At 43.2% G+C, this 27,228-nt stretch overlaps 1 protein-coding gene across 1 annotated transcript in view; it reads left to right on the forward strand.

Moving 5' to 3' along the window:
* The window catches only part of INVS (inversin), a 156,825-nt gene that overhangs the window by 97,069 nt on the left and 32,528 nt on the right, over positions 1-27,228 (forward strand). Inside the window, 5 exon segments of the mRNA XM_056857869.1 lie at positions 1,753-1,924; positions 4,215-4,370; positions 7,525-7,754; positions 9,910-10,016; positions 26,008-26,220. Of these exon segments, the coding sequence (XP_056713847.1) occupies positions 1,753-1,924; positions 4,215-4,370; positions 7,525-7,754; positions 9,910-10,016; positions 26,008-26,220 (878 nt within the window).

The raw sequence follows: 27,228 nt of genomic DNA on the forward strand, positions 1-27,228 counted from the left end.
AACCGAAGCAATATGGGGCCAGAACCGATGAAAAAAAACCCACACGGAAAAGCCCTCACCTGGCCTCTGTAGAGGGACTTCCGGTGCCTTTAAAAAAATTCACCTGTCTGGCAGAGGTCAGTGTTCTTTGGTTTGAACCCCCCCCCCCAACTTGGAAGTTAATGTTTCTGTATTAATTTGAAAACTCTAAAGGCCAAATAAGAAAAGGGTCCACATTTGCTATCACTGCTAACCCGGGGTGGGGGGATTTCCTCATGAAGTAGGGCAGCCCTTTGTGATTAAATAGAGAGTTTGTTTTATCAGTTAATAGTGTGGGGAGCCTGAAGCTTTGGCTCTGCTTTAAAAAAAAAAAAACCCTTTTTTTCTTTTCTCATTTTGGGCTTGTGCAGTCCAAGAACTTGTCCTATTGTACTAGTAGAGCAAGAGAGGGAGGCTGCACTATTGTGAGCACATGAATGAAAAGCCAAATTGTTTGCATGTGCGTCTGTGCCTGCTGTACCAGGAGAAAAACATATCTAGGACAGGCCTTGTTATTTGAAAGCAGGTGGAGAAGGAAGGGAAGGGAGGGTGCTTTCAAGGTGTCTTCTCACGTCAGAGCACAGCTGAATAGGAACACAGCCCGCCTGTCTGTCTACAACACCTGGTCCAGTGATTTCATTGCATATTAACAGAGTTTTAATTGCCTGCCATGCAATCTTTTACACATTGTTTTCCTTGTAGATATGAGCCATCCTGAGCATTCTCAGGTGAGCCTTCTTTGGACAGACATGATGTGTGAATTTGGTAATTCATGAATGTGGTTGGTGGCTGTTCCTGCATATGGTTCATATGACACAGTGCTGCAGGCAGATTTCATATAGGTGGGGATAACTGGGATGGTTCATGTGTCCCAAACAGTATCATGGAAATCAACCCACGGGGTGTTTTCAAAATAATGTTAATAAAGCTAAGCGACATTATTAAATCAGTAACAGGAGAAAGTATAACTGTGATTGTGGTCTCATTTGTTGCTGCAGAGGACTGAATTATATTCATGTCTGAGTATCATAGGGAGCTCCATGGCACAGAGTGATAAACTGCAGTACTGCAGTCAAAGCTCTGCTCACGACCCAAGTTCAATCAATCCCTATGGAAGTTGGTTTCAGGTAGCTGGCGCAAGGTTGACTCAGCCTTCTATCCTTCCAAGGTTGGCAAAATGAGTACCCAGCTTGCTGAGGGTAAAGTGTAGACGACTGGGGAGGGCAACGGCAAACCACCCTGTAAACATAGATTGCCTAGTAAACATCGTGATGTGATGTTACTCCATGGGGTCAGTAATGACCCGGTGCTTGCTCAGGGGCCTTGCCTTTACCTTTTACCTGAATATCATATAATACCAATGAAGTGCTGTTAAAAAAGCCTAAAACAATGTTTTAAAAACTTTTTTAAAAAAACCCTCTGAACCCATAAGCATTTACAGTGACGTCCGCAAACCACTTTTCAGCTACTTAGAACCGAACCCATAACTTATTTTTTTAAGTACAAAGCCTAATAGGCTTATGCTATGTTGAGCACAGAGAATCCTCATGATGCATTTTAAAGAACAGTATTCCCAGGGTTATTTTATGAAGAAATAAGGTTTCTTTCTTTAGTAGCAAAAAACAAACAAAAAATCAATGCCATGTCATGACACTAATTCATTCTCTGGATCCTAGAGCCATATTTTATCTTCATTTCATACCATTCCTACTCACTGAATATTTTGTATTCTAGGAAACAGTGGAAGCCTTTTTGAAACATCCTTCTGTGAAAGACGACTCAGATCTGGAAGGCCGAACATCTTTTATGTGGGCTGCCGGGAAAGGCAGCAACGATGTCATCCAGACAATGCTGAATTTAAAATTGGACATTGATATCAACATGGCAGACAAATATGGTGGCACGGGTAAGGAGGAGGGTCTTTCAAAAAGTTATTAGGAATACCGGCATTGTAAACACAGAAACACACCTAAATTTTCAAAATTCACTTGAGGGGATGTTTTAAAAAATGGGTTGTTTGCTGGTTAATTGGATAGGCCGAGTGCAGAACTGCTCGCCCCCCTGCAGCTTCTCTTCACAAGTGCTTGGCTGGGAGAGGAGCCTGAGAGAGGTCAGTTGCAAATGGTGGGGGGGGGGGGGGAAGCTGTGTTCCTCATCTACAAGTCCCTGCTGATTCCTCATTCTACATATGGGGGGGTCACCTTGTTTAAGTACAGAGAACTGCTTCCTTCATGCCTAGTCTGGCCCATGAACTCTAGAGAAAGCAGGGTTAAATTATGTAAAATACCAGTACACACGTTCCCGAAAAGTACTGGGATACGGTTGCTATGAAATGCACTGGGCTCTGCCCTTGCATTAGCATCATTTCTTGCATTTGATTACAGAGGCACAATCTCCATTCAACTCAAGTTTTAATAGGATCCCAAAACACTTGTTATTGTGCAGGGAAATGACACCAAGGAAAAAGAATTCTGCTCAGCTCAGAGATCGGTGTCGTAGAAGCAGCACAGGGGCAACTTTATAGCTTTGCCGTCACTGACCATGTACAATGGAGAGGGATCTAACTGCTGGTGGAACAAAGGCCCCATTGTGACCAGCTGGCTGAAGAACCTCTTCAGTCACTGTGACTCCCTTCGAGAAACTTTGGCTTATGAGAAAATATCGAACAGAGACTTGGAAGCAAAACGCCTGCGTCAGAATGAATGATGGAGGGGGAAGAGGCAGGCCGTGCTGACATAGCAGCTCCTTTATTCGATTGTATTGTTGCAAACACCTCCTGTGTCAGCCGCTTGAGTAGTTTACTGCCTTGTGCTTCAGAAGGAGCGTGATGTAGAAAAATGGGATTGAGAGTGTACTGGAGGGTCAACCGTTGGAGCCAAGTTCCATCCAGCGGGAGGTAGCAGTCTTGCCAGACGTGCCCTCCACTCCCAGATGCTTCTGTTCACTGACATTACTTACATTGTTAGTACAGCTTACCTAGGACAGTACTAACAGTTCATATGCATCTTTGAAATAATTTGGAAGTATACGCCTGGGACAAAGACGGGTTACTGTCACTGCAGTTACGTATTTTGAATAATGTGCAAGGCAACGAATATAAGAAGGATTTGCTCTCTGTAAATGGCTATTCTGTGTTTGCCTGGCGGTTAAGCTATGGATAACCATGTTCAAGTACTTGAAGGGCTGTCATATAGAGGAGGGTGCTGAGTTGTTTTCTGTTGCTCAAGAAGGTCAGAACAGAACCAGCGGGCTGAAATTAAATCAAAAGAGTTGCCGTCTAGACATTAGGAAAAATTTTCTAACAGTTAGAGCGGTTCCTCAGTGGAACAGGCTTCCTCGGGAGGTGGTAAGCTCTCCTTCCCTGGAGGTTTTTAAGAAGAGGTTAGATGGCCATCTGTCAGCAATGCTGATTCTGTGACCTTAGGCAGATGATGAGAGGGAGGGCATCTTGGCCATCTTCTGGTCACTAGGGGAAGTAGTTGTGAATTTCCTGCATTGTGCGGGGGGTTGGACTTGATGGCCCTGGTGGTCCCTTCCAACTCTATGATTCTATGATTCTATGATTAAGCCAGCCCAGTGTAGGTAAGGCCAGACCAGTTTCGGAATGAAGAATCTCTTCCTTGGGTGGTTGTGACTGTTGGAATTGCAGAGGGGCAGAGCAGTGAAGGGTACCGTTTGCATGGAACAACCAAGTTTGAAGTAAACACTTAAATCAGCGACGGCGTTCTTTATGTGTATGAATCTTTTTAATGTTGATTCGTCACCTCTCTGCCAAAGTCATTCCAAGGCAATATCTGACATTTAAAAAATCTACAACAGACAAAGTAATATAATGATGCTTCTTAAGAGTGAATTATTTGGATTCTTCTGAACAGTTTGCAGTTATCAGTTCCTGCTGTTGTTCAGTTTCAGTGGGGTAGCCATGTTGGTCTGCAGTAGAACAGCTACTATATTCAAGGCTAGTAGGGTCTTAGACACCAACAAGATTTCCAGTGTATAAGCTTTCGAGAGTCAAAGTATCTGACGAAGGGAGCTTTGACTCTCAAAAGCTTATACCCATAAAATCTTGTTGGTCTTTAAGGTGCTACTGGACTCAAATATAGATGTTCCTCTTGGTCAGTGATTTAAGGTTTGCTATGTTCCTAATTCCAATGGCCCTCTTTTAATTTCCACGTTTGTTTTTCACTGTCTTTTAGCGTTACATGCAGCTGCCCTTTCTGGCCATGTCAGCACCGTGCAATTGCTGCTAAAACACAGTGCTCAGGTAGATGCAACTGACGTCATGAAACACACTCCTCTTTTCCGTGCCTGTGAGATGGGGCATAAAGAAGTGATACAGACTCTCATTAAAGGTCAGCTGTGGCTAATTCATAAGCTCATTCACAGAAACACCACTGTCTTCAGCTGTTGAAATGAATGGTAATGACAGACAAGAAAAAAGGCAATCCTAACAGCACAGGGAGAATGGGGGATTTGTCATATATCTGTATAGACTGCAAATAAGCAGGCAATGAAAGTTTCCATGAAATTTTGACTAAAGCAAAACATGAAGAAAACTTTGAGAGTTCTGGAATACTTCCCTGAGACTATATAAGAATTTAAAACAAAGGTAAAATTAAATTACATAAAATTGGTGAATGTTTTGTACTTCTCACATACTTCTTGTGGAAAATACAGGCATTTTTATCATGCACTGGGGAACATTTTCCAAAAATGTATTTTATTTATCTAAAACATTTGAAAGCTTTCTTTCCACTCAACTTTGAGCTTTAATGAAAACATTAAAACAAGATTAACACACACACAAACACAAACAATTAAAACAAAACACAGCGTGTGTAGTGGTTACAGTGTTGGACTGAGATCTGAAGACTCAAGTTCAAGTCCCCACTGTGCCATGGAAGCTTGCTGGGTGACCTTGGGCCTGTCAGACACACTCGGCCTAACTGACCTTAAAGGGCTGTGGCGAGAATAAAATGGAGGAGAGAATTAGGTACGCCACCTTGGCTCCCCATTGGAGAGAAAGTTGAGGAATAAATACATAAACAGACATAAATAGGAGGAAGGGTCGATGAGAATCAGTGAGCAAATGCCGAAGAAATCAGAAAAGTCTTCACCCACTGATGGAAGACAGTGGTAGAAGGGAGGACAGATAGATCTTCCCAGGGCGGGAATTCCATACAGCATTTGTCCTGATTCCCATAAACCTCAAATGGATTTAGCCTTTTAACGTGATTCAGGGGGGAAATAACTAACATTTTGAGCCCTCAATATAAAATGAAGATGAATTCTTCACCGCTTATCTATTTAAAACATTCATATGCTGCCTTTCCATTCAATTTCGGGTCACCAAGGCGGTGAGCAACCACACCATTTAAACAAGCTTCAAAATATGAAGAAATATTCTTAAAACATATAAAATGATTAATAAAATATGCAAACCGATTGCAGACACATAAGCAGGACGTAGACCACTGAAAGTTGTGAGGGAATAACAAACAAAACAGAGAAGTCTTCATATGCTAGTGGAAGACAATGAAAGAGGGAGGTGTAGGAATCTCATAATCTAGGAAGGGAGTTCCATTATTTTAGTGCCACAACTGAGAAGGCCCTTCCTTAGGTGGCCATTTCAGACAGCAGGGGCACCCAAAGCAGGACCTCTGATGATGAAGAGCCGGAAATGGGCCCAGAGGTTTTTGTGATAGGCAAACGTTGAATCTAGATTTAATCTCAGTAATTGTGAAGGCAGACTCCTACCTGGGTTTTAACCACTCTACAACAAAGTTCCTTAGGCAGTTTGAAAATCCTTGTAGGTGTCATATTTTGAAACTTACTGCTTAATTGAAAAGACAGTTGGCCCCCAAGATTTACTTCACATTTGATCTAAAACTAGCCTTGGAGTTTGATTTTTTGAAGGGCTCTCCTTTCAAGTTACTGTGTCATTCATAAGATTTCAGTTGGTTGCTTGCGAGGGATTTCTTTGTGGTTAGATTTTCTTCCATTTCTGAACTTTAGTTCTTCTTTTGTCCAGTGGGATACAAATTTTCAAATTTTGTTGGCTGAAGTGCTAGGGCAGATATTTTTGGTGGCAATAATCAGAGCCGTGTCCACTGGGATAAAAAAAGGAAAGAAATTTTGCACCAAGGAATCCAAGTATTATAGCAAGAATAGCTGAATTGTACTACTTGCACAAATTACACAGATTTACTGAACTGACATAATTTCTGTTATTATGCATAACTTATTCTGCTTTTCTCGCTGTTTAACCTAGATAGATAATCTTTATTACGGTCAATGACCAGCACAAGTAACCTATAAAAGCACCAGTTTACATAAAACTGGTTTTAACCTAATTTCTTATGGGTTTTTTAACCACGGGGAAGAGGAACAAAGAGCTCTCCGCAGGGCTCCTGAGCACTGGGAAGCCTGCTTTCACCCATCTTGCTGGCTCCTGAGATTGTAGGAGATGCTGACTCCACGCTCTCGGCTGGTTCATTGAAACAACTGAAGTGTTTTATATTTATTTAGCTTGACTCCACGCTCTCAGCAGTCCTGTGAAGCCATCTGGGTTAGCAGCTTGCTTTTCTTTTACAAAAAGAATGCAAGCCCAAATTGTCAAGATGCAGAGTTCTTTGGCCTTTGCTGCTTCTATGTTCCTGTGTAAGCATGGCATGTATCGTTTAGACTATGTATCCTCTAGACCAGGGCTTCTTAAACTTTTTCCACTTCTTAAACTTTTTGCCCGAGAAATTTTTACGTGGGCCCGGGTATATAGGTATATAAAATAGGTATACAAATCAAAAATTTACTGATAAGAAATCATAAAGAAATTTATTTTAAAACAATTATTTGGTATACATATAATTTTACCATTTACTGTTGCCAAATTTTTCACGACACCCACATTCGGTTACGCGATCCACAGTTTAAGAAGCTTTGGTTTAGACTGGCCAGGATTGTATGCATGTTTGATTAGTTACTGTTGGCTATCCCACCACTTAGGGTTGCCCATCTGGCACCGACCAGAGCCCAGGCCTTTTCTGTCGTGGCTCCGGCTCTGTGGAACAGGCACCTGAAGAGGTGAGAGGCACCCCCTCCTTGGAGATCTTCAGGAGGCGCTGCAAGGCTTACTTGTTTGCGAGGGGTCTGGAGGGGGTTTGAATGGCAGGCGTCTTTTAAAGGGGGGAAGAGTTAGGGCTTGCTATTTTATCTTTGGTTTTAGCTGGGGATGTTTTAACTATTATTGTAAGCCGCCTTGAACCAAGAGGAAAGGCGGGATATAAATTTTAAGTAATTAATATTATTAAATTTTCTGTTAGGCAATGTGTATTGGTTCATTGAAACAACTGATGAGGTGTTTTATATTTATATAGAAAGAGCTTAGGTGCATACATTTTTAAAAATGTCCTCCACTCACATTTGCAATATTTTATTTTGTTGTTGTCTAGAGGAGAAGGTATCACAATCCTTCCTTACTGTGTTTTGATGGTCTTTTTGCTATTCCAGGAGGGGCCAGAGTGGATCTGGTTGACCAAGATGGTCATTCTCCTTTACACTGGGCAGCTTTGGGAGGAAACCCCTACGTTTGCCAAATATTGATAGAAAATAAAATCAATCCTAATGTGCAGGATTATTCAGGCAGGACTCCCTTACAGTGTGCTGCCTATGGGGGCTACATTAATTGCATGGTGGTGCTCCTGGAGAACAAGGCTGATCCAAACATTCAAGATAAAGAGGTACGTTTCTTTTTTTGAATATGATCAGTTCAGAGGTAAATTCAGTGCTGTCTGAGGCACTATTGTCTATGATGCAGCAGTGAGTAGCTGTCACTCTCACCCTTCCCTCATATGGAGCTAATAATACTGGCCTACCTTATAGGGTTGTGAGGATTACAGCCTGCTATCTCAAACTGCCTTTGATCCAATTTGAGTATGCGTGGAGGAGCAATGAAAAAATCATGGACATACTGCAAAGGAAAAATGACATCTCGAGGAGGGTCAGAGGAAAACTGCCTCAGTTTGGAACCCAAGCAGCAGGAAAATCTTTATGTGGAAAGCCCCCAAATAATATATAGGCATCTCTCCGGCTTTCGAAACTTCTGTAGGCATTGCTTAAACATTTTCAACCCTATCTTTGCAGCCATTTTTTTCTAATGGGATTCTCCTTCTTTATTTTTGCCTTGTGCCACATGCTGCACTTTACTGCTCTTCCAGTGGATCATGACATAAACAGAGGCCTGACAATAAGCAATTATTTGAAGACAATATCAAAAAATCTGATTGCCATCCATCTCCAAAGATTATCCACAAACATGCTGGGGACTTATTTTGTAAAACTTGCTCAACTGATTCTTAGGTAGTTTCTGGGAGCAGCTAAATTGGATTTAAGAATTTTTTTAAAAAACTTTTTTTTGTATGTTGTCCAACAAAACTCTTCAACCACAGAAATCCTCAAAATCCTGAAATCATTGTAAAAAGTGGCACTGATGAATGTACAGTAATAGTTTATATTTTCATCTGGATTAACAGCTGGTTTCAGTGTTCAGCATTTAGTGCAAAGTGTAATGGTAGAGAAGGGATAACAGTTTTGTTGTTTGGAATGTACATTTTTTCCAGTTTTGTGGTACATTTTGGTGCAGTAGTAGTAGACATGTTACTGTAGGCTGTCTCCACTTTAGTTGGGGGAATTACGATCTATAACCTATATATACCAGGATAATCCTGGGTGAAAACTCTCAAATGATCAGGTGGCCGTACAATTGAAAGAGTTTTATTAAAGAATAAAAATGGTATAACAAGAAATATATTTCAACCAATTAACATACACATGAAAGCATACAAGAGCTGACTAAGAGAGGAAGTTGGATAGGGTTTCAGGGATGGGTGAGAGTTACCAGTCTTGAAGGGACGTCCAGGGAAAGCCGTGCTGAAGAGGAAAATGACCAGTGTGTCCAGGAGCAAAAGGAAGAGCCCACATGCAAGTGGGGGTGCATGCACAGATCCAAAACACACACACACTATGAATGTCCAGAGGACCAGTATTTATATCCCAAAATGGGTCCTGAGGCAGTATGAGGTAAGCTGGCAGGAAGGGCAGAAACAAAGAATTGATTGCTTTTCCGGGGTCCGAATGAAAAGTTAGGAGAGATTTGATATGTTGAGCGGATCCAAGAGAATGCCTGGGCTATTCTCCTAAATACTGATTGATGCCAGAATGGGTTCAGATAGGATAATTAATGGTCTGCTCGGAGAGCTGATTCATTCACCTTAAGGTGATACAATGCAGATTAGCTAGCCCCATTGTCCATCCAGGCACACCTTTTTTGTCAGGGGAAAAACACAGCTGCCAACTGCCTTCCTGCCCAAGTTATACACACAAGATGGATCTCAAAATTCTCTGAGAGGTATCCATTTTGTTTGGAGCAGTGTCTTGCTCTTATGCCAGTCTTTGGCCTCCATGCCTTTGTGGCACCCCTTAGGGGGAAGAGGGATCTGACTGCTTACATTACAAGTTTGTTAGCCCATTTACAACACACTCCTATCCAGTCATTCCAGTCTACGGCCTTGAAATGAATGGCCTTAGACTGGAGTAACTCTCTTTAGGATTGCACTGATAGTTATGCTCCTTTTAATGTTATGTGAAAATACAGAAATTATCAGAATTGTCACCCCCAACATCTCTGCCTCTTCCACCTAGTTAAAGTCTCTGTGTGAACCCAGAAGCTTGACACATCCTTTCACTTACGCATTAATGGTGAAAAAACATATTCACAGTATGCCGCCTGAGCATCCATTGTAGTCCTAACATTCAAATGGAGTATTTTCATGTTAGCTTTTAAATGTGAGTGTAATCAGTTCCCTTATATGCTTCTGTCTGCCTGGCTGACTTTAGGGAAGAACTGCGTTACATTGGTTATGTAACAATGGTTACCTTGATGCTATAAAGCTACTGCTGGGGTTTGGCGCCTTTCCCAATCATATGGAGAACAATGAAGAAAGGTATTGTTTATCACATTTTTTCTCTGCTATCTTGACATGCCTTTCTTGGGTTTGATTGTTAAATATGAATGGAGAGAGTGGAATAATCATAGCCAAGCTATGAATCGAGCAATCTCTGATTTGAATCCCACCTCTGTTATGAACCATGTTCTTAGTCAAAGTTCTCTCTCTCTCAGACTCAGCCCTTTCCTTGCTGTAATTCTCAGGATAATAATACCCAATTTGCAAAACTGTAGTAAGGATAACAAGAAGATTATGGGTTGGATTAAGCCAGCTTTTTCACTGAAATTTATCCAGTTGTCCTCCATCCTCCATGGCTTAGAATCATAGCGGTGGAAGGGGCCATACGGACCATCTAATCCAACCCCGTTTGATGCAGGATCAGCCTAGAGCATCCCTGACACATGCTTGTCCAGCCTCCGTTTAAAGACTGCCAGTGAGGGGAGCTTACCACCTCCTTCGGTAGCTGATTTTACTGTCGAACAACTTCTACTGTAAAAAAAAAAAATCCCTAATAACCAGCCGGTACCTTTCCACCCACAATTTAAACCCATTATTGCGAGTCCTATACTCTGCTGCCAACAGGACCAGCTCCCTGCCCTCCTCTATGTGGCAGCCCTTCAGATATTTAAAGAGAGCAATCATATCTCCTCTCAACTTCTTCTCCAGACGAAACATTCCCAACTCCCTCAGCCTTTCCTCGTAGGGCTTGGTCTCCAGCCCCGATCATCCTCGTCGCATTCCTCTGCACCCACTCGATTCTGTCCACCTTTTGAAGTGAGGCCTCCAGAACTGCACACAATACTCCAGGTGTGGCCTGACCAATGCAGAGTACAGCAGAACTATGACATCTTGTGATTTGGATGTTATGCCTCTGTTGATGCACCCCAAGATTGCATTAGCGGGCTGCTCATATTTAACTTATGGTCCACCCGTACCCCAAGATCCTGTTCACACACACTGCTGCCCAGAAGTGTATCCCCCATCCAGTATGCATGTCCCTCATTTCTGTTACCCAGATGTAGAACTCGGCACTTATCCTTTTTGAATTGCATCCTGTTCACATCTGCCCACTTTCCCAGTGTGTTCAGATCTTGTTGAATTCTATCTCTATCTTCTGGTGTGTTCGCTGGTCCTCCCAATATGGTGTCATCTGCAAATTTAATGAGTAGTCCCTTCACACCCTCATCCAGATAATTTATAAAAATATTGAAAAGTACCAGGCCCAGAACTGAACCCTGAGGCACCCCACTGGACACCTCTCTCCATTCATATGAAATATCATTGACAACTACTCTGAGTGCGATTCTGCAACCAGTTCTCTATCCGCCTCACTATCCTAGGGTTCAGTCCACAGTCCTCTAGTTTACCCATCAGAACATCATGGGGAACCCTATACATGCAGGTCCCAAGATCCCCACCATAGGTTTTTTAGTGGACCCGCCTTACTTTTTCACTAGCAGAAAAGCTGATTGGATCCAGCCCAATCTTTGTGAAGTATTTCAGCTATTCAAAAGCATTGTACAAGTGGCTGGTGTTATTGTGATAGCCAGTGTGGTATAGTGGTATCAGATCCAGGTTCAAATCCTCACTCTGCCGTAGAAGCTTGCTGAGTGACCTTGGGGCAGTCTCACAAACTAAACCTAACCTACATTGCAAGGCTCTTGTGAGGATAAACTGAAGGACAGGAGAATGATGTAAGCCATTTTGAGCCCATTGAGGAGAAAGGCAGGGTAGGGCATAAAAGAAGTAAATAAATAAATAAAATCATCAGCTTTAATCAGCCTGCTACGCAACATGATGTGCAAAAGTGGAATCAGTGCTACCTTGGAGTAAAAGACTATGTGTGGCATATTGTTCAGATGTTAATTTTTACATACACAAAACCTTCATGACTCCCTTCCCGCTCTTTTCATTCTAACTAAATTTGTATGTAGTTTTAGCTTTATAAGCTTTGAATACTTTCCACTGAAATACTGGGACATTCAAAGGCATTGTAAACAAGCATTTTAAAACGGTAGCAAGTGTCTCTGAGCAGAGTTGGACCTTTTGGTAGGCAGAACAGCATGAACCCCCTTCTCGATGGTTTAATATAAACTGCTTTCGGGCAGCCCAATCCTGATGGGGAGGTACTTATGATGAGCTCAGGGACGGTGTAGCAGTTCCGCCTCCTGAGAGCGGCTTAGAAACGAAAATAAAATGAATTCCCCCCCAAGTTCCATGAAACTCCTCCATAGAGTTTCATGGGGCTACGTCTGTCTTTTTGCAGATGTAACTTGGCGCCTACAAAAAGGGGTGTTGCCGAAAGAGCTTTCGGGAACACCCTTGGAAACACCCCCTTTGATGCCGGAACAAGCCCTTGCACTGGGAAAATTTGCCAGTGAGCTGCGCCAGTGTCTGTGGCTCACACTGCTGTGCTGCTCTCTGGAGTCGGTGTTACTAGCCCTGTGCCAGCGATAGTGCCAGTTTAGCCGGTGCAAGTGGCACTAATGCTGGTGCAGGGGTCACGTCGGCTCCTATCCCCTTTCAGTCGTCCCCCCCCCCCGTTACGACTGTGCGGTAAGTCTACTTTCCCAAATGACAATTCAGTGTTGAATCAGGGGAATCAGCATTTTTGTCTTACCTAAGCTTGGCTGTAGCTGAATTTTTGAAGTCAGATCCCAGTTTCTGTAATTAAATTCTGCTTTCTTATCTCTTCTATACTGTCACTGTGATGCTCTGCAGCTGTTTGCCGTATTGTCTGTTATAATAACACATCATAGCTTACAGGACACCGTCTCGCTCTCATTAATGATGTCTGGAGTTTTAGTGTTTCTTAGGGGCATGATTAAGAAAGGAAAACTGGACTCTAAGCATGACAAAAGTAAACCAGAAGGAGGGCTGGTGATGTCTCATTTCTTCTTTTCTCGCCGGATTCAGTGTTTGATGTTGTAGTCATCAAGTTTGTACAATCCAGAGTGGTCAGAATAAGTGCCTCTACATGGCATTTATGAATTTATTTAAAATATTTTTATGCTGCCTTTCCACCTGAGCAGGGTCCCCAAGGTGGTGCACATAAAAACATTAAAATGTTTGAACAATTAAAAACATTAAAAAATTTAAAATAATTTAATAAAAACACATAAACCAACAATACAAGAACCAGGGAGGAGGGCCAATAATGGTTATTGAGGGTGTGCCAAAGGCAACAAAAAAGTCTTCACCTGCTGGCAGAAGACACTGATAGAGGGAAACAGATTAATCTCCCTAGGGAGGAAGTTCCAAAGATTTGGTGCCACAACAGAGAACTGAAACAGAGCCTCTGAGATGGCCCAAAGTAGGTTCATACAGGAGAAGCCCCACCGGTTGCCCACTGAATTCTTGCTGAAGTTTCAAAAATAGTATTAGATGAACTTGTTTCAGAAGAAACTATACTGGCTGTATACTGAAACTACACCGCCTGTCCCTTACCAAATGATCATCAAAATGTTAATTAAGTGCTTGCATTTTTAAATCAGGGGGCTTCTTTATGACTTTGGCAATGCCACCTCCATGCCAGGGCAATCAGTAGCTTACGGTATCTTGCTAGAGCTACTACATTCATACCCCCCTGATTCAGCTAACGAATGAGATTCACAAGTATAGCTCAAGGCAGTGTGTACAAAGGCTTTAATTTGAGGAAGAAATCCCTTCTTTCTTCTAATACATAAAGTACAGGTGGTTTGGTGGCATTCCTCTACTTTTGATCTTCCAGGAGATCATGACCGCCCCCCCCCCCCGCCCTCAGTTGTGTAAAATGACATGAGTGAACTATTAGCTTTGTTCTTAAATAAGGTCAGTGTAATCTGTAAAGATTACATAGATGCACAGTCTTGGTAGGGCTGTAAGATTCAGCATAGGCCAATATTCTTATGCCTGCAATACTTGCATCAAAAGGGAAATTATAGCACATTTTAGAACTGAATCCCTGACATCAGAATTAATTATGTGGAACTGAGCTAGAAGAAGTTGTATACATTGAAATTCTCTATTTCATTACCTTTTAAAAGTGCAAGAGGCCTGTCTTTTGCCTAGTCTGGCAACCCTACATCTAGATACTGGGGTGCAATTTTGGATTGGCGAGCAATTAATTTGGTTTTAAAAAGTTTGCATTGCTCTTTCTTTGAAAGTAAAGTTGTATGAATTTACTTTTTTATTTTGTAGTGAATATAGTTTGGCTTATGCGCTAATGTTCCTTGAGGCAGGAACTAGAGAAAGAGTGTTTGGATGAGAACTGTAAGAGGGTACTCACAAATTATTTTATTTATATATTTACTTTATAGTCTGTGTTTCTCTCTGAGACTCAAGGAGCATTACGAAATTCAGCAATGCAGTAGAAACAGTATAAGACATATAATAAATATTATGGTTATTATGCTTTTAATAAGGCTGGAATACAAAGTTAGAAAACAATGCAGTAAAACAGTCTTAAGACATGACATAAGAAATGCAAAAACTGGATTGCAGTAGTTAGAAAATAATACAGTAAAAACAAGAAATGCATACAAAAAACAGTGCCCTAAGCTTACAGTCCTTGTCTGTGTGCAAAAGCATCCTCCTGAACAATTCCATTTTACTACAGGCCTGCTCCCTTTATAAAAGCGCCTTCCTGAATAGGGTTGCCAGGTGGCTTGGAATAGCAGGCAATTGCCCGCCAAACCATTGGCCAGCTCACAGCAAGGATCGCACATGTGCAGCCACGAGCAACACGATTCCATCACTTCCAGTTTACTTCTGGAAGTGCCGCAGCATGACAGGACGATTCACCACTCAAATGGGGGTTTGAGTGGTAAATCGTCCCATTGTGCTGCTGCACTTCCAGAAGTAAACCAGAAGTGACGGGATCATGTCGCTCACGACTGAGTGCATGCGATCCCCACCCCAAAAATCCCCTGCTGGAGGAGAGGGTGGACCTGGCAACCCTACTGCTGAACCATTCCATTTTACACATTCTGCAGAATGATAGAAATGTAAGAGCCTTCCTGAGAGCCAACATAGTGTAGTGGTTAAGTGGTGGTTTGGAGCGGTGGACTGTTATCTGGAGAACCGGGTTTGATTCCCCACTCCTCCAAATGAGCGGCGGAGGCTAATCTGGTGAACTGGATTTGTTTCCCCACTAGAATCATAGAATCATAGAGTTGGAAGGGACCACCAGGGCCATCAAGTCCAACCCCCTGCACAATGCAGGAAATTCACAACTACCTCCCCCCTCCACACCCCTAGTGACCAGAAGATGGCCAAGATGCCCTCCCTCTCATCATCTGCCTAAGGTCACAGAATCAGCATTGCTGACAGATGGCCATCTAACCTCTTCTTAAAAACCTCCAGGGAAGGAGAGCTTACCACCTCCCGAGGAAGCCTGTTCCACTGAGGAACGCTCTGTTAGAAAATTCTTCCTAATGTCTAGACGGAAACTCTTTGGATTTAATTTCAACCCGTTGGTTCTTGAGCAACAGAAAACAACTCGGCACCCTCCTCTATATGACAGCCCTTCAAGTACTTGAACATAGTTATCATATCCCCTCTCAGTCTTCTCTTCTTCAGGCTAAACATACCCAGCTCCTTCAACCGTTCCTCATAGGTCTTGGTCTCCAGACCCCTCACCATCTGGACACGTTCCAGCTTGTCTACATCTTTCTTAAATTGTGGTGCCCAAAACTGAACACAGTACTCTAGCTGAGGCCTAACCAGAGCAGAGTAAAGCGATACCATCACTTCGCGTGATCTGGACACTTATACTTCTGTTGATGCAGCCTCTTTAGTTACAGCATCACACTGCTGACTCATGTTCAGTGTTTGGTCTACTAAGACCCCAAGATCCTTTTCACACACACTACTGCTCAAACAAGTCTCCCCCATCCTATAATTATGCATTTGATTTTTCCTACCTAAATGCAGAACTTTACATTTGTCTTTGTTGAAGTGCATTTTATTAGTTCTAGCCCATTTCTCCAACCTGTCAAGATCATCCTGCAACCTGGCTCTGTCTTCTACCGTATTTGCTACCCCTCCCAATTTAGTATCGTCTTCAAATTTAATAAGCATCCCCTCTCTTCCTTCATCCAAATCATTTATAAAGATGTTGAACAACACAGGGCCCAGCACAGATCCCTGAGATACTCCACTAGTCACTTCTCTCCAGTGGACGAGGAACCATTAACTAGCACTCTTTGGGTACGATCTGTCAACCAGTTGCAGATCCATCTAATAATAATAGGATCTAACCCACATTTTCCCAATTTGTCAACTAGAATACTATGTGGAACCTTATCAAAAGCCTTACTGAAATCTAGATAAACTATGTCTACAGCATTCCCCTGATCCAGCAAGGTAGTAACTTTCTCAAAAAAGGAGATTAGATTAGTCTGACATGACGTATTCTTGAGAAACCCATGCTGGCTCTTAGTGATCAGATCCATCCTTTCTAAATGCTCAAGGACGGTTTGATGATTTGTTCGAACACTTTTCCTGGTATAGAAGTCAAGCTGATGGGTCGGTAGTTACCCGGATCCTCCTTTTTTCCCTTCTTGAAGATGGGGAAAACATTTGCCTGCCTCCAATCTTCTGGCATCTCACCTGTTTGCAAAGACTTTTCAAAAATAATGGACAGAGGTTCCGAAATTACATCTGCAAGTTCTTTGAGTACTCTTGGGTGCAATTCATCTGGCCAAGAGGATTTTGTTTCATTTAAAGAAACCAGGTGTTTGTGCACTACCCCAATGCCAATTCTAGGCTGCAAAATCCCTTTCCTCATCACATGTTCTGTTTATGCCATGTTGAGCACCACTTCCCTCACGAGAAAAAAACTGAGGAAAAGTAGGAATTGAGAAGTTCTGCCCTTTCTTCATCTCCTGTTACAATTTCACTGTCCGGTCCACGCAATGGGCTTATCTTATCCTTGTTCTTACTCTTACTCTGTACATAGGAAAAGAACCCGTTTTTGTTGCGTTTAGCATCTCTCGCTAGCCTAAGTTCATACTGAGCTTTAGCTTTCCTAACACTCTCCCTACAAGCACTAGTTATTTGCTTATACTCCTCTTTGGTTATAAGGCCCTCCTTCCACTTCCTAAATGAGTCTTTTTTATTTCTCAACTCTTTAAAAAGCTGTTTATGGAGCCACCCTGGCCTCTTTAGGCTCCTCCCATTTTTCCTTCTCATAGGAATGGTTTGGGATTGCGCCTTCAGTATTTTATTTTTAAGAAATGCCCACCCTTCTTGAACTCCCTTCTCCTTAAGTATTTCCGACCATGGGATTCTACCAAGCATAAGTTTAAGTTTGTTAAAATTTGCTCTTTTGAAGTCCAACCTACATGTCTGACTACGTACAGGTTTTCCTCTCCCCAAGATTGTAAATTCCAAGAGTACGTGGTCACTACTACCCAAGGTGCCTACTACTTTAACCTCATTGACCAGTTCTTCCCTGTTGGTGAGAATCAAGTCTAAGATAGCAGACCCCCTTGTTTCCCTATCCACCTTCTGGATTAGGAAGTTGTCAGCAAGACAAGTCAGGAATTTATTGGATCTTGCATTTTTAGCAGCATTGGACTTCCAACAGATATCTGGGTAATTAAAATCTCCCATGACCCGTCTCTTTGAGAACCTTGTGATCTGGTCTAGGAGTGTCCCATCCAAGTCCTCTGCCTGGTTTGGCGGTTGATAGCAGACCCCCACGAGAATATCACAATTATTTCTCATTCCTTTTATGTTTACCCATAGAGTCTTGACTGCACTACCATGCTCAGATTCATGTACTTCTTCACAAGTGTACACATCTTTGACATACAGTGCTACTCCTCCCCCCTTCCTTATCAATCTATCCCTTTTAGACAAGTTGTACCACTCCTACACATGAAGCCAGCTGGGTGGCCTTGGGCAAGTTACAGTTCTATTAAGAGCTCTCTCAGCCCCACCTACCTCACAGGGTGTCTGTTGTGGGGAGGAGAAGGGAAGGCGATTGTAAGCCAGTTTGAGTCTCCCTTAAGTGGTAGAGAAAGTCGCTATATAAAAACCAACTCTTCTTCTTCTGACCTTAGACAGGCCATTCCACAAAACGGGCCACAACAGAGCATGCTCAAATACTGGCAGTGGCTAATCTTACCTATTTGGAGGGTGGCACCTTGCTCAAATGAGCACAGCTGTTGCAGTAGGGCATATAAGAAGAAGGGGTGATTTGATTGTGGGTCTTAGGCCATGAAGGGCTTTACAGGTGGTTATCAGTACCTTGAATTGAACTTGAGAACTAATTTGTAATCATAAGAGCAACTCCAGAACAGGCATAATATGCATACTTTGCTGTAATAATCAAGCTGTAGCATTCCGTACTTTCCTTTATCCCTTAGAAGCTCCTTGATCCATTGATCTTGAGCAGCATAATTTTAGATCTAATGTTCGAGGGATATAAGGACTAGTTAGGCTTTCCATGTTGTCTTCGACATAGAGCCATTAGAGCAGGGGTGTCAAATATACGACCTGTGGGCCAGATCCATCCCCTTGAGAGCTCTTATCCAGCCCGCAAGCCAGCTGAGGCAACCACCACTACCACCCAGTCCCAATCTGGGCTGGCAAGGCATGGCCCAGCCCGGCCCGACCAATTGACATTTATGTCATATCCGCCCTCGTAACAAATGGGTTTGACACCTCTGCATTAGAGTGTATTACAGGAGTTTAGTCTTAAAGTTACTGTGGCATGGATCCACATGGCTGGATCAGCCAGGTCAAGGAAGGGAGCCATTTTCTGGGCTAAATCATCCCAGCAGGATGCTTAAGCCTTAGATTGCAGTGTTGCCTCACACATGCTAAGCTTTCATGAGTAATCGTTAGTCATGGAAACTGTTCAGCAGGAAATATTGGGCTGGTTCCACTGGAGAGTTTTGTTGAATGCAAGACTTCTCCATGCTCTATAAATGGAAGGGCATCGTTAGAGCCAATCCAATGTGATGAGCAATACAAAATGGACTGAGCAAACCTGGACTCTGATGCTACTGACCATGTTTTAGATTGTGTAAAGAGCCATTAAGTTGCAGCTGACCAGTAGGGTTTTCAAGGCAAGAAACTAACAAGAGGTGGTTTGCTATTGCCTTTCTGTGCACAGCGATCCTGGACTTCCTTGGTGGTCTCTCATCCAAATACTAACCCAGAGCAGCCCTGCTTAGCTTCTGAGATCTGTTGACATCAGCCTAGCCTGGACCATCCAGGTCAGGGCATGTTTTACCGTATATACTCGAGTATAAGCCGAGTTTTTCAGCCCTTTTTTTAGGCTGAAAAAGCCTCACTCGGCTTATACTCGAGTATATACGGTAATCTTAAACTGAGGAAGTTTCTTTTGGGAACGCAGCGGAAGTCTCGCGTGGCCGGGCACGATCCGAGGAGAAGTCTCCACGGCTTCTCTTCCCCCCCCCCCCCATACACACACACACGTAAGCACCCGGCTGCTGGGGCGGCCGGGCGCAATCCAGGGAGAAGTCTCTATGGCTTCTCTCCCCCGCCTCCATATACACACACACGCAAGCACCCGGGCATGATCCAGGGAGAAGTCTCCATGACTTCTCTCTGGCATCTCCCTCCCATACACACACACAAACACCCGGCTGCTGGAGCGGCCGGGCGGAATCCGGGGAGAAGTCTCCATGACTTCTCCCCCCCACCCATATACACACACACGCAAGCACCCGGGCACGATCCAGGGAGAAGTCTCCATGGCTTCTCCCCCCCGCCTCCATATACACACACACGCAAGCACCCGGGCATGATCCAGGGAGAAGTCTCCATGACTTCTCTCTGGCATCTCCCTCCCATACACACACACAAACACCCGGCTGCTGGAGCGGCCGGGCGGAATCCGGGGAGAAGTCTCCATGACTTCTCCCCCCCACCCATATACACACACACGCAAGCACCCGGGCACGATCCAGGGAGAAGTCTCCATGGCTTCTCCCCGGCATCTCCCCCCCCACACACACAGAGAAAGGAGGGCGCCTCTGAGGGGGGGAAGGAGGAGGAGAAGTGGCATGGCAGACGGAGCCCCCTGATCCGTGCCGGGCGGCAGCCGCGGCACCAGCCCAGTGTCCAGCCTGCTGCCGGCCAGGGGCGGCAAGAGCCGTTCGCTGCCCACCCTGTCGTCCGCCAAGCCGCCGCAGAGGGCGCCGCCACCGCATGGGAGCGTGCCCGGCCACGGCTTCAGGCGGGTCACCCTCACCAAGCCCACCTTCTGCCACTACCCACCGACTTCATCTGGGGGCTAGCCGGATACCTGTGCGAATGTAATGCGTGTGTGTGAGTGAGAGAGAGAGAGAGACCATCCAGTGCAGTGGTCCTCAACCTTTTTTTTTTTTGCTCCATTCCCCCCCCTTTCACCATTGTTCAGAATATAATTCCCCCCCTTTCCCCACCCTCGGCTTATACTTGAGTCATTCAATTTTCCCAGTTTTTTGGGGTAAAATTAGGTGCCTCGGCTTATATTCGGGTCGGCTTATACTCGAGTATATACAGTAGATTAGAACCTTGAAAAAACATTGTTTTAATGGATTACAGTATGTAAATATTTATAGTTTCTTTGGAGACAATATTTTCCATATGAGACTATTCGAGACTTATCTAACATTTAATTTTCTATGTTATCTATTTTTCATCTATTTTTCCTATTGACATTTCAGCTTCAGCTCTGCAACCTTCCTATTACCAAGAAGCAACTCCAGTTTGACTGTCTGTCTCTTTTCTTTAATCTTTCCAGCATTGTACCTTTGCTGGTTACTCTCAAGGGAACTTGAATTTGACCACCTCATAAACTGACACTAACTGTTAAAACTGATGCATCATATATGGATTAGTTTTGTCTATTGCAGGTAACTTTTAGTCTGTAGACACATTTGCTTGGAATTACTGATCTGTTCCATATTTGTGTGAATGCATTAGTCGTATACTGACTGTAGGCAGTATAATTGAACAACCAGAATATTGAAAAAATTATTCCATGGGTATAGGAAGCACTTTTTATTGAGCAAATTCCCAATTTGTTGGATAGAGCTATTGCTTTGTTCCAATAAAAGCTGCTTACTGCATCCATTGGAAAATTGTCTGCCTTTTAAGTTGTGGCCTTCAGTGTAACCATATCTGAACACTGCCTTACATAATGGCTTGTCTTTAAAATTCTGTACTTTTATTTGTCCAAATTTGAAATCCTTCTGGATAATGCGTTAAAAATGTGTGATATGTAAAATGATTGATATGGAATATAAGTTTTGCTAGTTCATTTTTTTCCCATAAATTTTTTATTATTTTTAAAATATTTTACTGTCTGGTACTTTTCAACAACACATTCATTTCATAAATCATACAATAAAAAACTTTAACAGCATCATCGAAAAGCATATTCATCTATTAATGAAAAGATATTCAAATAAGAGACTTCCCCCTCACCTTCCTCCATCTTGCTATAAATTTATCTATTCTTTTGCAAAGAAGTTCTAATCCAGAAAAATACATCAAGCTTGATTACTAAATTAATTCTAAATTATTCATTTACAATTAGTACGTGTTTATTATTGATTTCATATATAGTAACAGATTTTATTTCAAAACCGTTCTTAAGGTAAAAGGATTAGATCAGTAAATACAAAATTCCCTAGTCATCATTTAAATCCCTGTTTAGCCTTCTGTTTCTCTCTATCACCCATAAACTGCATGTTTCCTTTTAGTTTTGTTCTTGCTGTGAATTTTTGTTTTTCCAACACTTCTGTTATTTTTGATGTCCTGTCTTTTTTGTCCAGATGTCGAGGCCAACTCCTTTTTCTCCTCTTCTTTTTGATGTTGTGGCTCCTGGTTAAGGCCAGCTAGATTTTTTTCATAATTCTTCAAAAAGTTTTTTACCTCCTCCTGTGAAGAGATAGTAAATCTGACCTCTTTGTAGGTAAAAGTGAGTCCCTGTGGGAAGATCCAGGAGGATCTTATTCCATTCTTCTTCAATGTCCCAGTAAATTATTTGTACATATTTCTCTTCATCATCAAGTGTCATGGGATATCCTTAAGAATGATAAGAGGATTTCCATTCACTGACAAAGGATTATCATAGAGGGTTTGCATAATATAATCTTTCATCCTTATATCATAAAAGGAAATCATAATATCTCTTGCCTTTGTCTTCTCCAAACTGGTGGGTAAAGGAATTCTATATACTTTGTTTATTGCATAATCCAGATCTTGTTCACTTATATGAATCAGGTCAGCCAATGATTTTATGATAGTTATTCTGGTACATCCCATTGCTTCTGGAAAATTGCGAAGACGTACGTTCGATTGTCTTAATTTTAACTCCATAATAGCCAGTAGGTCCATAACATTTTGTTGTTGGAAATGTATAGCTTGAATTTGATTACCTTGAAGTATCTGTTTATTTTTAATGTCTTTCTGTTCTTCAATTGCCTTTTTAATTGAAGTATCCATTTTTCCCATATCAGTTTTCATTGTAGATATTTGAGATTTCATATTTGTAATTTCGCTTGCCAAAATGTCCAATTTCTGACTAGTCTGGTTGGTAGTTTGAGTTAGACTAGTCAATATGTTGGTTAACTGAGCCAGACGTTGAGATTGTTGCTCATTTTGTTTAGTAAAGACATCCATGTGTTTTGTTAACATTTCCTGTATTTTCTCGTCGGCCTTTCCCATGTTTATTTCTGAAAATAGTTCTGACAATTCACCAATACCAAGAAATGCTGTTTTAAATATGTTGGCAGGGTCCAAAACCTTGTAGTGGTTCTATTCATCAATTATACAGGTCCTGGGATTAAATGGCTGCAAATTCTTCTCTCCGCTGTAAAACAATTAGTGCTGTTGTAAAGGGCCATCAAGTTTTATTGACACTCTGCTCGATTGTAAAAGAAGGGGGTGGGCTGGGCATTATTTAAATCGCGGACCTTCGGCCGTCTTGTTTTCCAGTAGTAGGAATATGTTGCATGTTGCACAATAAAGGCGCACTTCAAGCCCTGCGATTTAGTTTCCTGTATGATCTTTCCCTTTCAATCTCGATGGTTTTCTATGATGAATCGGAAAGACGTCATCTCCAGAGGAATTTAGCCCATTCGCTCCCACCCGTTTTAACACCTCGGCTTCTAATTGGTAGCTAGAGTGTCTGTCAACCGTCCCGTTTGTTATGCCAAAGTGGAGATCGAGTAGATAAGGCTCCTGCCATTCAACTATACTCTTTTTAAACAAAGTCACTTATATTCTGGACAGAGAGATGCAGATTGCATTGATGATTATTACGATCTTCCAGAGCTTCAATTTCAAGGTAAAGACAAAAGAATTCTTGCAACTTACTCAGATGTTGGATGATAAGGTTACGGTGATGATAATTTTCTTAGATGGTGATTGAAGGGGGAGGACTGAACCTTGATTACCCATGAAATGTTCCGGCGATGACTTTCCCTCTTGCCCTTGGGACCGGCATCAAAACTTCCGAGGGGCTTGAAAGCCTCCCTCGGAGAGTTCTGGAGGTCAAACCGCATAAGTGGCTGCAGGGAATTCCTGCTTCCCAAGTCCACTGTTTAGGACCGGGTTGAGGTGCTATTTAGCACCCCAATTTGAACATTTCTTGGATTGTTCCTGGAGAGTCCAGGTAACATGGCGCTCAGCCCAGCTGCCCCAGCAGGAAGTCCAAGTTTTGCTAGTTCCAAACTAACTCTCGGTTCAAACCAGATCCTTCACTTAGGTCATTTATGCAGTGGAAATTTGTGCTGGGTTTTCCGCGCAGCAGACGCACAGTTTTGTGATCCGAATTCTAAAAATAGTATGCATTGGGGCTTCTTGCCCCAAAGAAATTCCAGGAGTCAATTATGCATCAAAATGCAGAGCTTCTGAATTATGGGAGGAGTGGTCACTGATGTCGTCTTGCCTCCTCCCCTTTCTTTTGATTTTTCACACATGCGCTTTAGCAATAAATCAGGAGATCGCTACAAAAAAAACCCTTAAAAGTGTGAGTCTCTGGGGGCCGGCTGAGTCCAGCGCTTCCCTGCCAGTTGCTCTGTGCAGTGGACGCCCCACTTGCAGCTCTTCTCTGCCCATCCCCCCTTGTTTGTTTGTTGACAGATGAGTCTGCAAGGCAAAGACAAACAAGCCCCTTCCTGACCATTCATTCTTCTGCTCCATCCCTCCCACCTTCCCCATCTGCCAGCAGGGAGATTTTGGAGATTTCCCTTCCCCACCCCAGCACATTTGGATCCTCCTCTCTTGCAGGCAAAGGAGCTCTGCCTTCCACGCTCTCTCTCAGCCTGCCTGTGCTGCTTGTAAAACAGTCGGCAATACAGTTGGCGATTGTGAGGGGGGAGTAGTTTTTTAAAGGGGAGTGGAGACAGTTGGAGAGTCCACGTGCTTCTGTGGAAGGGGGACAATGGACTTTTTTGTTGTTGCAAGGATCTAGAGTTAGAGGGATGCAGTCTTTATGCCCCCGGAGCCTGTTTCTCCTCTGTGGCTGGTGCAGGTGGGCTTCAGGCTGAGCTTACTGCAGAAAAATCTGAATCCTAAACATGCCACCACCACCCCAAGCCGTTCAAGTCCTGGAGTGGCCCCCAAGCTTCTGCCAATAGGTGGGGCTGAAAAGCAGCTTTGGGGCCGGCTCCTTTAATGCTTGCTCTGCCGGACCTCAACAGTCCCGGGTCATTTATGCTTTCTGGTGGGGAGGAGGAGGAGGTGGAAAGCGGAAATGGGGGCATGGAGGTCATGGGAAAGAAACCTGCAGTTTCACTTATTCACTAAAATGGCGGCAATTTGGAATCGAGGCAAACAATAAATTCATGCCAAAACAGGTTCCTGAAACCTCGACACAAGGGTGGTGTGGCTGCGAAGTAACTCCTGAAATATGGGGAAACCATGCAGAACTCAAAAGAAGACCTGGGTCAGTTCCGCTGGGATTGTGCGGCTAATAATCAAGCATAAATGACCTTAGTGATATTATGGCCTCCAAACGTTATGCAAGATACTCCACTCAAGAGGGAGAAGCATGTAGCCAAAGAGAGAGAACAAGAAAGAGACAACAGAGATGGCAGGTCCAAGCGGGGGTTCAAATCCCAAGGCCACAGTCCGAGTCTAGGCAAGTAATCTTCCAAAACGGGGGAAAGGCAGTGACCACATCTCCTCTTATTCCAAACAGAAAGCTCTGCAGCTACACACCCTGTGGGATGTGGAGCCTGCAGAAATGCAGCAACTGCTGGAGCTCAATACAGAACAGAGCACTCTAGGTCAACACTGCAAGGCTGCAAAACAATCCCATAATTAAACAGCCAGCAATAAACGTTGCCATCTCATTGAGGATTCAGATGTCCTGATGCCTCCTTGAGCATGTGGGGGTTTGTGGGTATAACAGCTTCTGCAAGCAGCTATGACCGGAGAACCTCTTCCAGTCCTTGGAGCGGTGGACTCTAATCTGGAGAACCGGGTTTGATTCCCCACTCCTCCACATGAGTGGCGGATGCTAATCTGGTGAACCGGGTTGGTTTCCCCTGTCCTCCACATAAAGCTTGCTGGTGACCTTGGGCTAGTCACAGCTCTCTTAGAACTCTCTCAGCCCCACCTACCTCACAGGGTGTCTGTTGTGGGGAGGGGAAGGTGATTGTAAGCTGGTTTGATTCTCCCTTAAGTGGTAGAGAAAGTTGGCATATAAAACCAACTCTTCTTCTTCCACTCCTGGCCTTGCTCCATGTTCCTGTTGCCATTACTGTTCACTCACCCTTCCTGTGCGCCTGCATTGACAGAGAAAACAAGAACATGGCTATACATACCAGCCTCCTCCCTTTCTTCCTGATTGTCTCTGGCAATGGCTGCATTCCCCTGTTCTCCACCTCTCAACCATAGTCAATGTCAGGTTGAAATACTTCAGTATATAATACTGTAGTACTCCAAATCTATAAGACCTGTGGCTCAGGTGCATTATTTTGGGAAATTGTTTTTTAGAAATTATTCACCAGTGTTTTTTGACTTTTTTTAGATACACTCCACTAGATTATGCATTGCTTGGCGCTCATCATGAAGTCATCCAGTTCATGCTGGAGCATGGTGCTTTATCCATCGCTGCCATACAGGACATTGCAGCTGTCAAAATCCAGGCAGTCTATAAAGGATACAAAGTCCGAAAAGCTTTTCAAGATAGGAAAAACCTCCTAATGAAGCATGAACAGCTGAGGAAAGATGCTGCTGCTAAGTAAGTCTGATAACATGTGTGAGTTTGTATGGATGCAAAAAAAATTCAGGAATTCTTCAGCTAACCATCATAGCTAACAAACTGGAATTTATGTCAAGTTTTTTTCTGGCAAACAAAATGTGTATCAGATGAAGTACTTCTCTGCATTTTCGTCACTTGTAAATTCCTGTTTCTTTGGGGGGGGGGCGGTCTGTTCCATACATGTTTTGCTCCCACTAGTGGTTGATTTGATATCACAAAAGTTTATGTCCGGCATAAAAACCTGCCGTTTAAATCTGCAGGGAGATATGCCGGACACAAACCTGTGTGATATTGAATTGACCACTAGAGGGAGCAAACCATATGCAGAACAGATCCCCACTCCCGGCCGGAAGAAACAGTAACTTACATGCAAGGAAAACGAGACTGCAGAAAAGCCCAAAGGCACAGGGCTGTATGCAGTGGGGCAGACTCAGCTACAAGTGAACCTCCCCTAAGTTCTGTGGTGAACTGTGGGCCTACCCAGACCTGGCACTTTCCACATGTACTCTTACAGGTATCATGATTATTGTGGTAGGTTAGGAGGCTAGAGAGTAAATGTCTGTTGTTGCTACTTTCACTGAGCATGCTTCTCCTCCTTTGCTGCCACCACCACCATCCTCTCCTCATCCCACCCCCCAGCCATGCAGTGAGGCAGCCCTACAGGAGAAGCAATCCATGTGCCATGTGCATGGCTTCCATCGACAGTCCCCTGGAAATGCACAGCTGCCAGGGGTCCTTGCCAAAAATTGGTCCTTCACACAGGATAATAGCGGGAGGGGCCCTGTGCTACTACACAATAATAAGGAAATAAGGAAAACTGAAACAGTGTTATTTGAAATATGAGGAATGGTAATAACTAAAGTTGCTCTATGCCAAATTTGTTTGTGGGGTGCTTTTGAACATAACATAATTGACCTTGTATCATACCAAAAGGCATGACAAATCCCAGTGCCAGCTTGCCATAGTGCTGAGAAATTTCACTGTGGC

This window comes from Euleptes europaea, chromosome 11, assembly GCF_029931775.1.
Source record: "Euleptes europaea isolate rEulEur1 chromosome 11, rEulEur1.hap1, whole genome shotgun sequence".
NCBI lineage: Eukaryota > Metazoa > Chordata > Lepidosauria > Squamata > Sphaerodactylidae > Euleptes > Euleptes europaea.